This window comes from Panthera leo, chromosome F3, assembly GCF_018350215.1.
Source record: "Panthera leo isolate Ple1 chromosome F3, P.leo_Ple1_pat1.1, whole genome shotgun sequence".
NCBI lineage: Eukaryota > Metazoa > Chordata > Mammalia > Carnivora > Felidae > Panthera > Panthera leo.
The window spans coordinates 36,785,168-36,802,029 of record NC_056696.1 but is presented as its reverse complement, the minus strand read 5'-3'; the positions used below and the strand labels follow the sequence as shown (position 1 = coordinate 36,802,029).

The 16,862-nt window shown below is 36.9% G+C and overlaps 1 protein-coding gene across 4 annotated transcripts in view; it reads left to right on the top strand.

Moving 5' to 3' along the window:
- The window catches only part of DENND1B (DENN domain containing 1B), a 254,427-nt gene extending 250,893 nt beyond the window's left edge, over positions 1–3,534 (top strand). For all 4 annotated transcript variants that reach the window (XM_042925713.1, XM_042925714.1, XM_042925712.1 and 1 more), the window contains 3 exons: positions 414–487; positions 1,456–1,672; positions 2,716–3,534. In XM_042925713.1, the coding sequence (XP_042781647.1) occupies positions 414–487; positions 1,456–1,672; positions 2,716–3,252 (828 nt within the window). In that variant the 3' untranslated portion in view covers positions 3,253–3,534. The remainder of the gene's footprint in view (positions 1–413; positions 488–1,455; positions 1,673–2,715) is intronic.
- Positions 3,535–16,862: the final 13,328 nt, after the last annotated feature.

Genomic DNA, 16,862 nt, shown 5'->3' with positions numbered 1-16,862 from the left:
TAACTGAACAGCTAGTCAAGTTGTTGGGTAATATTCAAAAACCTTTAATGCATATTTCTTTTGAAAGTGTTCTTGTCATGGGGCACCTGGATGCCTCAGTCAGTTAAGCGGCGGACTTCGGCTCAGGTCATGATCTTACATCTCATGGGTTTGAGCCCCGCACCAGGCTCTGTGTTGACAGCTCAGAGCCAGGAGCTTGCTTTGGATTCTGTGTCTCCCTCTCTCTGTGCCTCCCCCGCTCGCACTCTCTCTCTTTCTCTCTCAAAAAAATAAATACACATTAAAAATAAAATTTAAAAAAAGGGGTCATACAATAAAAGTGTTCCTTGCCAAATAAAATTCTTCCTTTAAAATTTATGAAAAAGACTTATTTAAACTACTAATGCCACTTTATTGTCAATTCCCCTCTCTAGGGACGCTTGAAAAGACCTCTTAAGAGCCTTGATAGTGCTCTGTATGATGACGACCATGACGAGAGAGCAAGCAAGTAAGTCGTGATGGATTTTAGAATCCTACTAAGTGTTGTGGCCGAAAGGCAGGAGTTCTAGGATTTCAAAAGAGAGTTGAAAGAATGTACAGTCCTAGAGATCAGATTTTGCTGCCTTACGGTGTTCTTCAGCAAAAAGAGCCAGTGCTCAGTGGAGTCTCATGGGGGATGAATCTTGAGATAGGAAGAAAGATAGACTTGAAATATCTTATTCTTGGAAAACGATGATGCCTACAGAAATATCTGGAATAGTGTTAAAGGAGAGATAGAAGCCCACCCAAGTTAGGCTCCTACCCACCTAGTAAAGAGGGGCAGGTTAAATGGCAGGAACAGTGATAATAGTCAATTAAAATAAATTGAGTCACGGGGATAGGAGGGGTTTAAGTCCATGGTGATATCAGAAGGTGAAATTCTAATACAAAATGTTAAAAATAATTTTACTATAAATAAGGAAAATAATAATAGTAGGTGTTTAATTTTTTTAAACAAGTTTGACATAGGGAATGACTCTTTTTTCTCTGTTAAGTGTATCTTTGTCTATATAAAGGAATATGCATTCTTCTCTAAAATAAATGAATAAATAAAGAGAAAACCACATACCAATATTGAGAGTTAACTTGGCTATAGCGAATCCTCCAAGTGTTCCGTCTACTATCTCTAAGGCTAATGTCCCAAATCCCACAGAATTAGACTGTGTGAAAAGCCTTGCTTCTGCTTCCAGATTAAGGACCCATAGCTATTTGTTTGTTTTTTCTTTGTGCATGTACCCAAAATTTCCCATATTTGAATTGGTATATACACATCTCTATGAAGAATTTGACCATGAACCAGTTAGCCATTTCGCTGTTGTTCCACTGAAAAGCACTTTGGTCTTAAGACTCTCTCACTGCTTGAATGTAGCCGGGGGAAGGTTCTCGTATGCCTTGTGCGTGACTGTAACTACTAGGATGTGCTTCATTTTCCTCCAGGTTATCCTCTGAAGATGGAGAAGAAGCTTCTGCTGATTTTTATGAAAGCGATGACTCCGTTGAAGCAAGAGTAAAGACTCCTTACTCAGGTGAAATGGACCTACTAGGAGAGATCTTAGATACACTGAGCACACACAGCTCTGACCAAGGAAAGCTGGCAGCAGCGAAGAGCTTGGATTTCTTCAGATCAATGGATGATATTGATTACAAACCTACGGTTAGTTGATTTTTCAGCCTTAAAATTAAATGAAAACATACTTACCCTTTGCTATGAATTGCTTCATGTTATATATAGTCCTAGTTGGTCAAAGCGTTTAACCTCAAACAGGTAAGTAGTCAAATCTTCAAAAATATAAAATTTAACCACGAAAAATTCCAGTATTTTCCAATTTTGTGTCCGATTCTAGTGGTTATTGTCATTAATTGAAAAAAAAAATTATTTTGGGGTTCCTGGTGGCTTAGTAGGTTAAGTGTCAAACTTTGGCTCAGGTCATGATCTCACAGTTTGTGAGTTCAAGCCCCACATCAGGCTGTGTGCTGACAGCTCAGAGCTTGGAGCCTGCTTCGGATTCTGTGTCTCCCTCTCTCTCTGCCCCTCCTCTGCTCACACTCTGTCTGTCTGTCTCTTTCTCTCTCAAAAATAAATAAACATCAAAGAATTTAAAAAGAAAAATCAAAAAAAGAAAAAATGTTCTTTTATCAAGCATAATAGTCTCTTACGATCTGATTTTATAGTTGTCTTTTTTGGGCACTTTTTTAGATCTGAAATGTTTCTACTTTTTTTTCTATATTTCCTGGATCTTCAAAAAAGTGTTTAATAAATGTATCAATTCAAGTAATTTTTTTATTATATTACTTTAAAAATGAGCAGTGTTTTAAACAAATTGAACTGAATGTTTGAAAAAACAAGAGATGGAAGTATGAGTGATGGCAACCATGTTGTGACTGTAAGTAATTCCAGAACTTGGCATTGACTATACGAGGTAGCTGGTCTGTTTGGGTTCTTGGGGGGTAGGGGACTTGGCAAGTTCTTTTTATTTAATTTTTCATCTTTATTGACATATATTTATATGTTTTCTTGTTAATAGAGCCATTTGCAGGTGTTCAGAATTCACTATTGATGCTATATTTCTTCTACGAGGAACTTCAAGTTCCCAGCCATGAAAGATACTAATATTTATTTCAAACTGGAAAATAATTTGCTGAAGTAATACTATAGACTCATTAAAATTTTTCTGAATTTGTGGTTTCTGCTTTCAGAATAAATCCAATGCACCTAGTGAGAATAATCTGACCCTACTTTGCAGTGGTTCTGGTGACCAAGTAGAGTGGCATCTCGGGCAAGATGATAGTGCCCTTCATGGCAAACACCTTCCTCCATCTCCCCGGAAGCGAGTTCCCTCTAGTGGTTGGACAGATTCTCTGTTTATCCTGAAAGAGGAAAACAATGAAAAACACCTCAGTGTTGACAATGTGAGGGGGCCCGCGGTCACAGAAAAGGCAGCTTCTGCTTCAGAACTGGATTTCCAGTTAGCTTCGCCTGAAGTTTCCGAAGATGAAAAGTGTAAAACAGAAAGGAAGGAAACACTAAGCCAGATTTCAGATGATCTGCTTATACCCAGCCTTGGGCGACATTCATCTACTTTTGTCCCTTGGGAGAAAGAAGGGAAAGAAGCCAAAGAGACTTCAGAAGATAGTGGACTGCTTCATGAAGTGGTGTCGTTATGTCACATAACATCTGCCTTCCAGCAAGACTTAAACATTTCAGAGGAAAACACAAGTGGAAACCAAACTTAAATCAACAGTTAAGAGTCACTCACGTGCATCTAAGCTTCTATGGAGACATTTTAGGATTCCATGTAATCTCTATGGTAAACAGAATTATATGTAGGAATGACAGTTGTTGGATTGTCTAAAAAATTATTGTTCATTTGGAGCATACATTTTTCCCACTCATTCATCTCGTGAGTGTGATTATATATTGATTGATTTTTTTAAATGTAAAGCTAATTCTCCTACTGTGCTCTTAAATCAGGTACTAGTTTGTATGTATGTTGGAAGTATATGTTGAACATATGATTTCCCAGTATTTGGTGCTTAATGCCATTCATTTATTTAAACTAAGTATGCATATATAACCCTTGCACATAACCAGTAGCTACTATTCTAATCTGGTTGAGCATGAACTGATCAGGATATCAAAACTTCTCAAAACTAGCCTGAAACTACTGAAACTGTTGACCCACTAACTGCCTTAATCTTAAGCCTATATTTAGCATACTTTAATAATTTATGGAATTACCTGTAAATTTTGAAGGATAAGTTATAAGTGTTCTGCAGAGCAATAATGCCTTTTTCTATTCATTGAATCAAGGACAAAATTAATTTTTCAAAGTTAAAAAGCTCTCTTGTGGACACTGCAGCCATGTTTTCCAAAACGTATAAAGGTACACATTTACCTTTCACTCAGTGAAATATATGAAGTGCTGAATTACAATGTGAAATTGATGACTTCTGTTTACAAATGAGACACTTTAAATTTTTTTCCCAGTCTCTCTGTATGCCTTTGCTATCTAGGAATCCAGTCCCAGAAAGCCAAACATAACATGAACTATCCTGATAAAGAAATATTCCTATCTTTTTTTTTCTTAACTAATAATTCTACATTAAATATTTTTATCATCTCAAATTTACTTTTTAAAATAATTGACTTTATAGCTTAGAAGTTTTTGATTTATAGACAAATTATGAAGAAAGTACAGAGAGTTCCCATATAACCCTATACACAATTTCCCCTATTATTAATATCTTACATTGGTATGGTACATTTGCCACAATCAGTGAACCAGTATCGATAGTCCATGCTTTATTCAGATTTCCTTAGTTTTTCCCTAATGTCTTTTTTGTGTTCTAGAATCCCATCCAAGATACCACATTACATTTGGTTGTCATGTGTCTTTAGATGCCTCTTGGCTGTGACATTTTCTCCGACTTTCCTTGTTGCTGATGACCTTGACAGTTTTGAAGAGTACTGATCTGGTCCGATAAATTGTAAAATGTCCCTCTAATAGAATTTGTCTGCTATTTTCCTCATGACTACACTGTGATTATGGGTTTGGGGGGAGGAAGATTCCAGAAGTGAAGTGTCACTTTCATTACATCATATCCAAGGTACATAATGTCAGCATGATTTATCGTGAATGTTCATGTTGACTTTGATAGCCTAGCTTAGGTGGTGTGTGTTAGATTTCTCCACTACACTTTCTCCCCTCCCTTCCTATACGGTAGTGTTTGTTTGGAAGGAAGTCACTGTGTACAGCCCACTCTTAAGGAGTAGAGCTTATGCTTCCTCTCCCAGAGGGTGGAGTAGCTACATAAATTATTTGGAATTCTTCTGCATAGGAGATTCGTCTCTTCTCCCTCAAATTCACTGTTAAATGTTGAAATTCATCTCACAAGGAATCATGCATTGACTGCTTCATGATAAGCTAGTTTGTCAGGAAAAAAAATCAGGAAACAAAAGCAGTGATGTTACGGTTAATTTGGTATTTGTGTATTCAGTATACACTCTGTACATCCCCAATCATGATTAGTTTTATAAAATTGTCACTTTAGAAAAGATGTTTGAGAAACCATTCAAGAACCTCATCAGGACTGTACCCTAGAACATTTGCTGAAAGAATTTACTTGCGAGTTAAAAAAGGAATCTTGGAAGGGGTGTTGTTAAAAACATTGCTTAAAAATATTTATTCAGGTCAGTCTTTAAATAATTTAAAGAAATGACAAAGTTTTTTTCTTTTTACAACCACATCCCAAAATCTTAAGTGGATATGTTTTACTGAGGACAATTATTCATTCATGTTTATAAAGGAAGACAAGTCTTATTTTCCTTATAAGGATGGACTCAGTATACATTAAGGAAAAAAGTGTTTAATCCTTATTAAGACAAAAGTTAAGACTCAAGGTTCTTGTCAAATTTTGCCTTTATATACTCATTACAAAATTCCGTTTTACTTTGTTGAAGCGTATAGTAAAAGAAGTCAACTTATCAGAAGAGCTATTTTAAATGAGAAGGAAAAAAAGGTCATTCTGGTTGTGAATCTGCTTGGCAAATATTTCTTCATAATTTTTGAAAAGAAAAGCCTTTTTTAACACGACTGTTCGAATGAGGCATGGGAATGGGAATATTGTGAGTGTAGCATAGGTAAAGCTGGGGTTTTAGTCCATTTGCTTAATAGACATCATGGCTTCAGAAATGTAAGTTCTTCTGTCGTCCAGTCCCCTCATGAGATGTTTGACTACAAAACTGTGTTGTGAGGGTATTTAGCCACTCACAAGCAAGTTTGCATGAAGGTATTTTAAACTGGATTTGTGCCTTATTTTAACATGCAAAGTCAGCTTTTATATTCTGTGTTAAAAAAAAACAACAACAGCAAAAACAAAATCTGTACATGTTGTTCTTGGAAAGAATCCAAAAGACTAGTATCCAAGAGACTACTAATCTGAAAGTATTAGTATTTCAAATCACTAATATTTTGAGTATTCAAAGTCTTCTCTTAAACTAGACTTCCCAGTGCTGCGGTGGATGTAGGGAGAGTGAAGTGAAGTGAAGATGAATTCTGAAATAAACAAAAGTATTATCTTATTTTCTGCTATGCTTATATTTTCTATTATAACTAAATGAAATATTTGTGAACTCCCCTGCTATTTGAATTTTTTTTTCCAAGAAGCTACATCTGTTCCACAACAGAGTTGTATAAATGAATAGGACGTTTGGCTTTGGTAAATAGTCTTTCATATGGCCTCTAAACCATCATAATTCTCCCTGAATCCCACCATGGCTTTTATCCTCTTTGCCCTTAAATATTGCATTTGTGGTGTTTCAGGAGGGGATGGAAGAGTAGTGTGTGAATTTAGAAGCTGTCGTTTTGTTAAGTCAGTATGTTGTTAAGTGGCAGATTTTGATGGTTACCCACTTTAGCATATTTTAGAAAGGCACCAAAATATAGCAGGATTATTTTCCTGATTAAAAATGGATAACTCATCACTTAGGAAGTATTTATTGACTTTTATCAGTCGTATGCAAGGTACAGTATCTGAGGATTTTAGGAAATAAAATAATTAACCTAGTCTCTGCTCTGAAGGAACCAATTAAAACATTTGAATTTAAAAGGAAAAGAAATTATAAATCTCATTAATAATAATAATAATAATAATATATTTTGCTTAGAAGTTATTAGCCCAAGATTCTAACATCAAAAAAAGTCTTTTAAGGCTGCTTAATCAGAAAATGCTCTAAGTACAGAACCACAGTACTATTTCCAATTTCATTAACTTTATTATTATAATGAAGTATAATAATGCTGCTATTTTAAGATATCTATTTCTAAAGGACAGACTTAGAGGCTCTTAGAAACTAAATGTCCTTGTTTATCTGATTGTCTGTCACCACTATGCTCAATCCTTTCACCAGGCAGCACAGGGCTCTATAAAGGAATGATGCTTCTTTGCAATACTGAGGGCCACTTTACTTACCTTAGGGCTAACTGAGGGTGTGGGTGCATGTTGATGGAAACTAATTTTTACTGTCTTTATCTTGATAATAGCATTCTCTAGAAACGGTCTCTGCTGTCCCTGCCTCTTAAATTAAAACTGTGTCAGTGCTGTTGTTAGGATTCTGTGCTAAGATCCTGATGGTAGAATTCAGGTATGTTCATGAATTAGTTGTTTCTTAAATAGCATGAAGTAGACTCATGATCGAGAGGAGAAAACTGTGAATGTTCTCATAATCAGCACTAGATCTCCCTTCTCATGCAGAAAATCTGGATTTTCAGGAAAAGATTATTTTCATGAATAAATTTTCTGATGCAAATTCCATTTTGTTTAGAGGAACAGACCCTGATTCTGGGTAGATATTTGTAAATGAGAATGTAAGTTTCAGAAAGTAAAACGAATACCCAAATCTCATCCCCCAAAGCACTTCTTATAAGGAAATAGCTTTCACAGAGTCTCTGTCAGTACTCACATCTTTCCTGTGTCGCGCCCAGTACTTTGCTCATGTCTGTTTCTTAAAGCTTACTTAAGAGGCAGAATTGTTTTTGAGCAAACCGCTTCACATTTTCATTTGGTCATGATAGGGAATTATGTGTATTTAGAAAGATGCACATTTTATTTTGAAAATAATAGGATTTTGTGCAATATTTTTCCTGCATAATTTAGTTCATATAAATATGCACATCTGCTTTTCTAGCAGATGCCTTAAGGTCATGTTTTTCAGTATTTGTGTAAAATTGTATGTAGCAATGTTCTATGTGATTTTAGAAAAAAAAATCCTTTATATTGTTGGCAGGAGAAATGTTTTTGTTTATTTAAAGTAATTATGGATATTGCATTATTGTATCATAACTAACTGCCTCAGCAACAATAAATATGCAATAAGGAAATCCTGAACCTTAGGTTAGTATTGACAATACTATTACTTTAAAAGAAATGTATATAGTGCAAAATGGTGATTTTACATGTGTACATGTAACAGATATTCAGTTCCACCACATAAATCTAAATGGCATTTGTATGGTGATGACCACATATGTAGATTGTAATATCCTTTGTGATGAATCTTTGGTAAGATTTATAAAGGGCATTGCCAATACTCCTTGACTGTCTACAAATTAAGTTAATTTTTGTATGGTGTACAGTTTGTTTAACCTTAGAGCTTCTATAGATTTCTACTTTTATTATACTTGAACGAAGCAGAAAAGCACTGTGGAATATCTGTAGCTCTGGATGCGATCTGCAAACATACCAAAAAATTAAGGTACTGAACAGCAATATTAGCTGGATGCTTTCTATCCAGAAAGCTGTGTTTTCCTTCAAACCATTCTTTAATTAAGTAATTTAAAACATGCAATCTTTTATCTTAAAAGATTGCAAAGTCACAAATGATTACCTCTTTGATATGATAAATGTCCAGGTCTCTTTTGTCTCTGTGTTATTTCACTTCTCAGATGAGAGCCTTAATGAGGTACCTTAACAAATCCACCCTCTGGTTGGTTATGTGATGTTTAGGAAAGGACAGAATTAGAACCCTGTGCATGCTAAATGCACCACAGGCATCAAGTATAACTTCCATGTGGTAATTTTGAGAACCATCTAATGATCATATACCAAAAACAAGACTTCTTGACTCTGTTACGATTTAGTACTTACAGCAATGCCTAAAACAGCAAGCAAGTATGAACTGCATGAAGTCCACAACTTAATATGCATAAAGGTTTTTTTTTTTTCTATAAAAGGTACATGAGGGGTTCAAAATGGAACTTTTCCAAAGGTTATTTCTTTTGCTTTAAATGACTAACTGTTTAAAAGTACTGAACATCTTGAGCTTTTTTGCTAGACATGGTGACAGATATCTGTAAACACCTACCCAGCATTGAGATTTGTTTCAGTGTTCTTGCATCCTTGAGGCTACAGTATAAATCATCTCTAAAGTTGACTACTATTGGGAGGACATTGTGCATAAAAGTGTTGTTTGGGGATTTTTAAAAAAATATGCAAACGCAAATATTGGATGAACTACATACTACCATAAAGTGCCCAACAATGCAGTTATGAAATAAAATTGGTCATAATTAAACTTTTGCATGGTGGTGACTCTTCTTTTATAACTAGCCAGTTATTCCCTCGGTGTTCTAGGTGACCTGCTGTCGGACCCAACTGTCTTCATCCCTGAGCTTTGTGACTGTTGCAGTGTAACTTCAAGCCTGAATCTTTCTGACAGGTCTGTTTGAGAGGTATCCATTCCTTCATGTATGGTCAACTAATTATATTCGGTTCTAAAATCATAGAATAGGTAAGTAGAATGTCACCAAATGTACCAGAGCAGGACCATCCAAGCCAAACGACTGTATTTATTGATTTTCGTTTACAAGTCGAGGACAGAGGTGAAATACAGTAAAGTATATGAACAATGCTCTAGAGACTGGAAGGGTGAATGTCTCATCCAAGAGCTATGATAGTTGCACCTAGGGCAAAAGTCAAATTCCTACTGAAATGAACATGAAATTTCCCTTCAGTTGCAGAATTTTGGGGGGTAATATGCTGAGATTGTCTTGTTTCCATAGAAGCAGCTATGGTCTGACAACAAGAAAAGAGAGATTATCCTTGTACACGTAAAGTTTAGCTAACTTTTATTGATTTAAAAAAAGTTAACTTTTTTTAAATCAAAGTATAGTCGACATGCAATGTTATATTAGTTTCAGGTATATATTGATTTGAATTTTTTACATTTTGCCTACCACGTTCACAAGGGTTAGTTTCAATACCTCTCAGTGTCTGTGTATGAGAGGTGGTCATATCTTTATTTTATTAATGCAGAAACAAAAAACACAATTGGATTTCCTTATGTATAAGTGAAAGAAAATATCCTCTTTGGAGTATTATTATGTAGTGAGTCAGAATTTTCTTGCCTAGAAGTAACAGAATGAGTTACAGCACACATAAAAAATTTGCACATACATGAAAAATATAGTATGAATAGCATAAAAATAAAATAGTGTACTGTGGATGTTTCCAGGTGAATTAAAACCTTCCCCCAAGTTCTGCCATTGATTTGAGTCTGTTACTTAATTTCCCTGAAGCTTTCCATCTCTTTATTTAAAATAGAAGTTATCTGTTCTTAGAATGAATTATTACTGAGAAACTGTTGTGTAGATGTTTGAACTCATGGTATTTTGGAGCATGAAACTGTAACATAAAGCTATATGAATCTTATATTTATCTAATCCGGTAGCTCTCAAACCTAGCTCTTTATTAGAACTAGCTGCACAACTTTAAAAAGAAGAAAAAAAGAAAGCACCTAGACCGTGCCCTTAAGAGTTGCTGGAGTAGATACTGTAATTACTCCCATGTAGACCTGAAGAAACTGAGGAATAAAATAGATTGGTAATATACTTAATGCCCCATACCAACAAATGACCAAGCTGGGGTATGAACCTGACAGTTTGGTTTCAGCCTCCATTCTGTTAGGCAGAAATGCAGGACAGAAATTAAATGGCATGCCCAACGTGGATTCCCCGTATGATTTTCTTTTCTATCGACTTTCCCCTTTATTGGACAAGACTTTTTTTTTTTTTTTTTTTTTTTTTCACAAAATGTACTATGCAAGATTTTAATTTTTTGAGTACAGAATTTCCTGGTAACATTTGGTAAGATCGTGTTAATGTACAGATTCTTCATTTCTCTGTTTTTTTCCCCCATACTCTCCAGCTCAGTTAATTCAATCCCACCTAACCTTTGTATTATATATACATGTTCTCTGTAGTATCTCTTCCCTTTCTTTCATCCCTTTTAATTTTAGGTGCAGTTGTTGGATAGCAGGTCAGGGAGCCCCATTTTGACTATGCATGGTAACTGTAAGAGAATGCTTGGTGAGACCAATTTTGAGAAAAAGGAAAGGTATAACTTAAGAATTTTTTAATGTGGAGCCACTGTTACACAAAGCTGTTCAGAGCATCTAAACACCCTTTCAACATCTTCACAGATGTTATCTACAACGTTTTTATTTTTCTCCTGTTCAAGAAGCAGCATTGGTGACAAACGTCTTACTCTTCAGTTTGGTTTTGTTACTTTAGAATCACACTTATTCTTTTTTAATGTTTATTACTTTTGAGAGAGAGAGAGACAGCATGAGTGGGGGATGGGCAGAGAGAGAGGGAGACACAGAATTCGAAGCAGGCTCCTGGCTCTGAGCTGATAGCCCCCAACACGAGGCTCGAACCCATGAACTGCAAGATCATGACCTGAGCTGAAGTTGGACACTTAACCTACTGAGCCACCCAAATGTCCCTGAATCAAACTTACTTCAAATATGGAGACTGTTTCTTGTTGATGGTGTTTTCTAGTAACTGGCTTTAATTTTAAAGAATGTATTGAAAATGCACAAATTCCTTTTTATAACTCCAGTTTCTAATTTGAGGTCTCACTTTGAGATACCGAAATAAACTGATGGTACTCGTTTAGAATTTAACTCAATTTTCTCCCAAATGTAAACTTAAAAAGGCATATTGAAGCAATAGCTAAGTTTTCAGAGATTTGATAAATGTCCGAATTAGATACAACCCATTAGGCAAAAATCCCAACTTGTGAGACAGACGTGAGGAGGAAATGCTCTGTTTTATACTATTGGCTCCTTATATATGGGACATGCTTATTGACAGACTGTTAGAAAACCTCTTGAGTTTCTAAACAAATGACAGTTGAGAGGCACTTCAAATTAGTCTTTTCAAAACTTCCTGCTAGAAAAATGTAAGCAGTGATTTCTCATCAAAATTATATTTAAAAACCGGGTGATCACATTATAGCAAAGTAACATTCTGTACAACTACCAAGGAATACTATTGGGGGGGATTGTTGCAGAGTTTTGGTACTGATATGTATTTGATATTGATATATTGATATGTATTGATATTGACATTGATATGTATTGATACAACCTGCCGTTGTAAGGTGAACTAAAAGTCTCTGGAGATTTTGATTTCAAGATTTTAAAAGGATTTTCAAGTGGCTTTGCTAACACTATTTTATTACAAGGTGTAGGTTAGTCTGGGCTAACGGTGTTAACAGTAGAGACCATTATGTATTTTTTAACATTTAAAGTGAATAATGTATACAACAAGCAACTGACATTCAGTTTGTTCCAGTGATTTCTCTACATGTTTGTTTAATGATTTTGAAAATGTTAGCATAGCAGGGAAGAATTTAGAGGTCATTTAAGACTTATTTGTATTTAAATTATTTGATAGAATCTGCATCACATTCGACCCTTGGCACATTGTAAAGCAGGTCATGATCTCCTTTTGACATCACGGGTATTTTGAATGACATACTCAGCAATGTGGAAATTTCAGCCTAATTAGCTGCCTCTTATTCTGTGATTTGTCTTGGGTATCCTTGCTTATGGGTTGAACTTTTTTTTTTTTAACCTTTCTCATCCTATTACATTTTAAATGTCACCAGACCAGTGTTTATATAGTTGGCTTCTCCCTTCCCTCTCTTTTCTATCCTTTACTACCTCTTCCGCATAGGAGCATTTCTTTCCGAGCTCTGCTACTTTTTCTGCCCTGGGCAGCAAAACAACCTCCTTTCAGGATAATTGACTCCTTTCAGAAATTTCTTGGCCGTTTTGTGCAATCTTTTCTACCACCACTGTTTCTCATCCCAGGTAAGATTTCAGAAAGTATGTTTGATTTCAATTAATTATGTTGTACTTGGCACCAAATGCAAGACATTTGGTGATTTTTTTTTTCATGATGTGAATGAACTGGATCATTTCTCTATCAAATGTGAGAGAAGTATTAATACATGTACTGGTTTTAAAATCAGATTTGTATGTTCCAGATATGTTTGAATAATTCAAAACATGCATTCTGATAACCTCACGTGGGCTGGGAAGTTCTGGAAGCCCTAGAGGTCTGGGCATCTGTGAAACTGTCAGCAAAAGAATGAGTTGGGGAGTTGAGGCAGGAGGAGGGGACCCTCAGATCCCTGGGCTCTGAGAGAGCTCAGATCCCTGGATTTAATTAACTTCAGTGTTCGGACACCCAGAAGGTGAGAGTTGCAGAAATGTAGGGAGATGCCTAGGAATCACCAGCTAGCTCAGTTTGCTCCCTTGTCTTAGATGGAAGAGGTAGCAGAAATTGATTAAGGGGTAGACTTTAAATCAGAATAGAATAATCTGTGCTGAAAAGTAAATAGTATTGAACAAAGTTAGATTTCCTTCCATGGGTCATAAAGGGCGATTATGCGGATACACAAGAAAGTTTAGTGGGTCACAACACTGATGGGGGAAAAATAGCTAAATCTATTTTACACTCACATGGCAGTTTGTTGCTATAATTATTAGATTGTCCTCACTTCTCTTCAGTTTGAGACACTTAAGTCTTATTACTACAGATTCAATATTTGAACTACATTAGTACTTGGCCAGAGAGGGAAGTTGGATTGAAATCCACGTACTATTCCGATCATCAGTCAAGAGGACCTCCTGGCTTCCCTTCTGTCTATCAGAAAATGAAATACCAATGCGTTAGAGAAGTAACAAAGACTTTTAGGAGAATTTGATCCTGGGTTCCTGTGAAGATGTCTGTATTCTGGACCTCAGGGACCTAGTAATTTTAAGATATCCATAACAGAAAAACCTTAAGAGTAAGGCTTAACTGAATTTTCTGTACAACAAAATGTTATCAAATTAAACCTACTCTTGGTGGTTAGTGTTTAGTTGTTTATCCTTTTGCAAAATTAAGCATTCCCAAATTGTTCAAATGGAGAGCAATGAGCTGGTAAAGTAAGTTTTCTGAATTACCTCTGTTATGGGGAAGCTAACCCAGAAGTTACCTTGTGGATAACTGCCCCAAGCAGAAAAAGGTTTTTGGATGCTGAGCAGGCTACTGAACGAATTGACCTATGAACTGACATATTCAAACCCATGACAGAAAGGGCTGAGTCACAAAAGGGTTCTCGAGCACCTATACTCTGGGGACTTTTAACAACATACACTTGTTTCCATTCAGGGTTTGCTTTGTTTCAGCCCCGAATGAGCTCTGATTTTGAGGCCTCAGCCTGCAAACCATGAGTACCTCCAAGAGGTGCTCCACTTAGAGCTGGACGATGGATTTGGGAGCAGTTTTCAAGGGGATGTTGTCACCTTGTCACCCACCGTATCAGGAGGCTCTGGGACTGGTTCTTAAAGCAGCTTTCCTTAGGCCAGTGCTGCCAAATATATTTGATGGATGTCGTTCCCAGGTTTCTGGAACCATGTAAAGTGAAGCCTGGGGACCAAATCACAGAAGAATGGGCCTAAATTGGAAACATGAATTTTTTCAGCGCTATTCGATGCAATGCACAATAGTAAAGTTGCACTTTTGCTGGAAGCAGATTGAAATGTGAAAGGTCATATTCACTCCAGAATTAAGGAAAGTTTCAAGGTTTGAATCATAACCCCATAGAGCATAAAACCAGGTGAAGCTGGCTAGCTAATCATCATTAAAAGGATGATTTACATCAAAATACATGGGTCAATCTTTCTTGCTCTTGATGTTCTAGATGATTGTGATTTCTTAACAAAAGAGGCTTAAGAAGTAATCCCTCAAAGCCTGGGGGGGAAAATCATGTCTGTTAAAGCAAAACTTTTTTTAAAAAATTATTCTTATCGTCAGTTGTTTGGGGGACTGAGAAACCTGAGACCTTTTGATTTATTTTCTGACATTTTATTGAGAGCCTATAAGTAGTATGTACAATTCATGTCAGTCTTAACAGACGAAGTGATTTCTTTGGGAGAGCCATCACGGGGCAATTGTGACTTATGGGAATGATGTGAAAAAATAATCTCTCTGCACAAAACCTGCTTATTTTACAAATACATCACAGGGTGATGTTAAGGAGGGGAAGAAGAGTGGTTACTCGCATGGTTTGCTTAGCAGATAGAGTGGAAGGTGGAAGAAACTGTTACCTGTGCTAGCCACTAGCCCTCCTGACATCTTATCTGAATGCTAATAATGAATGCTACACATTGTGTGCTTACAGCTAAGTGTTCGACACTAATAAGCATTATAATATGCCTAGGAGAGACAGAAGTGTTTTGTTCCCATTTTCCGGGCAGGTCGCATCACTTGGATGGGGCAGGTCAGAAACTCAAACCTTAGTCTCTAGAGGCTCTTAAAAGGAGGACGAAAGTTTCTCTTTCAAAGAGCTGTCGTAAGGTTTTCAATGAGACACGCTGCGTGTAGTGCAGCAAGGGAAATACAGCCTGGGCCCTTAGCTGGAGCTCCCTCTAGGATCCCTCATTATCATTCTAATAATCAAAATTATCATTACAATGATGTCTTCTAGTTCTACCTCTACAATTACTGCCACTAATACTAATGGGTAATGGTAATAATCATGGCTACCCGGGGCGAGAGGACCTGTGAGGCGGTGATTATTTTAGGAAGTAAAATAGGGGCAGGTTTGACAGCTGATTTAAGTTACAATCATTTGTCGCTTCCTGCTTCTCTTTGCACTCACTGTGACTACACGAGCCCTGTGAGAGGCCGCTTGAAGGAGCCTTCCCATCACTCCTCGTAAACACACACCAGATGTGCTTTATCCATCGGCTGCCCTCCGCCAGCGTTCACCCAGGGCAGGAAGTAGGACGACTGTGTCCACTTTCCACCCCTGTCCCAAGCCTGTGAGCAGCTGCCCTGGAAGGACCGTGACCCTTAGTGCCACCCAGAGCTGTGCTTGCATTTAATGGATCCTCACCTAACTTTCCACTCTGAGAGAAATCAGGCATACATTTGTCATATTTTATTAGTAATGTACTAATTATTATTATGCAGATGGATACTGCATAGTCTACTCGTTCGTTCCTAGGGCAACAGTTTTGGAACGAAAGAAATGAGAATCAGAGAAGTACAGCCTATTGCCATATTCCTTAGTTGACCTCCTTGGTGTGAATAATTGTATCTCTGGAACCAGTTGCTGTATAACAAACCGCCCTAAACCCTTGTGGCTTCAAACGATGACTTATTATTTCTCCTTGTGGATTGATTGGGGTTTTGTGTTTCTTTGTGTTTGTTTTTTTTTTTTTTTTCTGGTCTCACGTGGCTCACTATGTGGCTGCATCCAGCAGGCACGGTGGCTGCAAGCGGGCTCTGCCGGGAAGGCTGGCACAGCTGGGCCTCTCTCTCCATGTGGTTTTTTCATTCTATCCAGGAGTGGAGGAAAAAAAGCTGCAAGCCTTTTGCACCTGGCACCATTTCCATGACATTCTCTTGGTCATTCCAGCCCTGACGCAGGCGGAGGTCAAACAGACTCCACCTCCTGATGGGAGGGCTGGCAATGTCGCAGTGCGAATGAGCCTGAGTGCTAGAGAAATGGTTTGGGCCATCTTTGAAAACAAGTTAACACAAACTGCAAAAATATGTATCAAGCGAAAGTTGCACCAACCCTGGTGATGCTGGATTTTTCTACTAAAGGTGAGGTTTATCTTGTTAAAGATACTTCAGAATAAATACTCCTTGGGGCTAATTTTGAAGCATTCCTGCATAAGCTTGTTCAAAGATGTAGAGATTTGGCTTGCAGGGCCAGCCTGTAAATTACCTCCTGTGTTTGGAGCATCCACAAGGAACAATTCACTTATTCATGCCTGCATGCATTCATTCATGCATATATTTGAATGTGTTTTCCTGCCCAAATCCCTAAACTGGACACGGTAAGAGGGTGAATAGCCAGATTAACTAGACGTCTTTTTTAAACTTAAAATATTACCATTGACTGTGATCTTTTTCTTCTTACCTGTGTTAATCCCAATAGGACCAACTTCTACTCTGATTTTTTTTTTTTTTTAGTTGGTAGTTTTTTAAACTCAA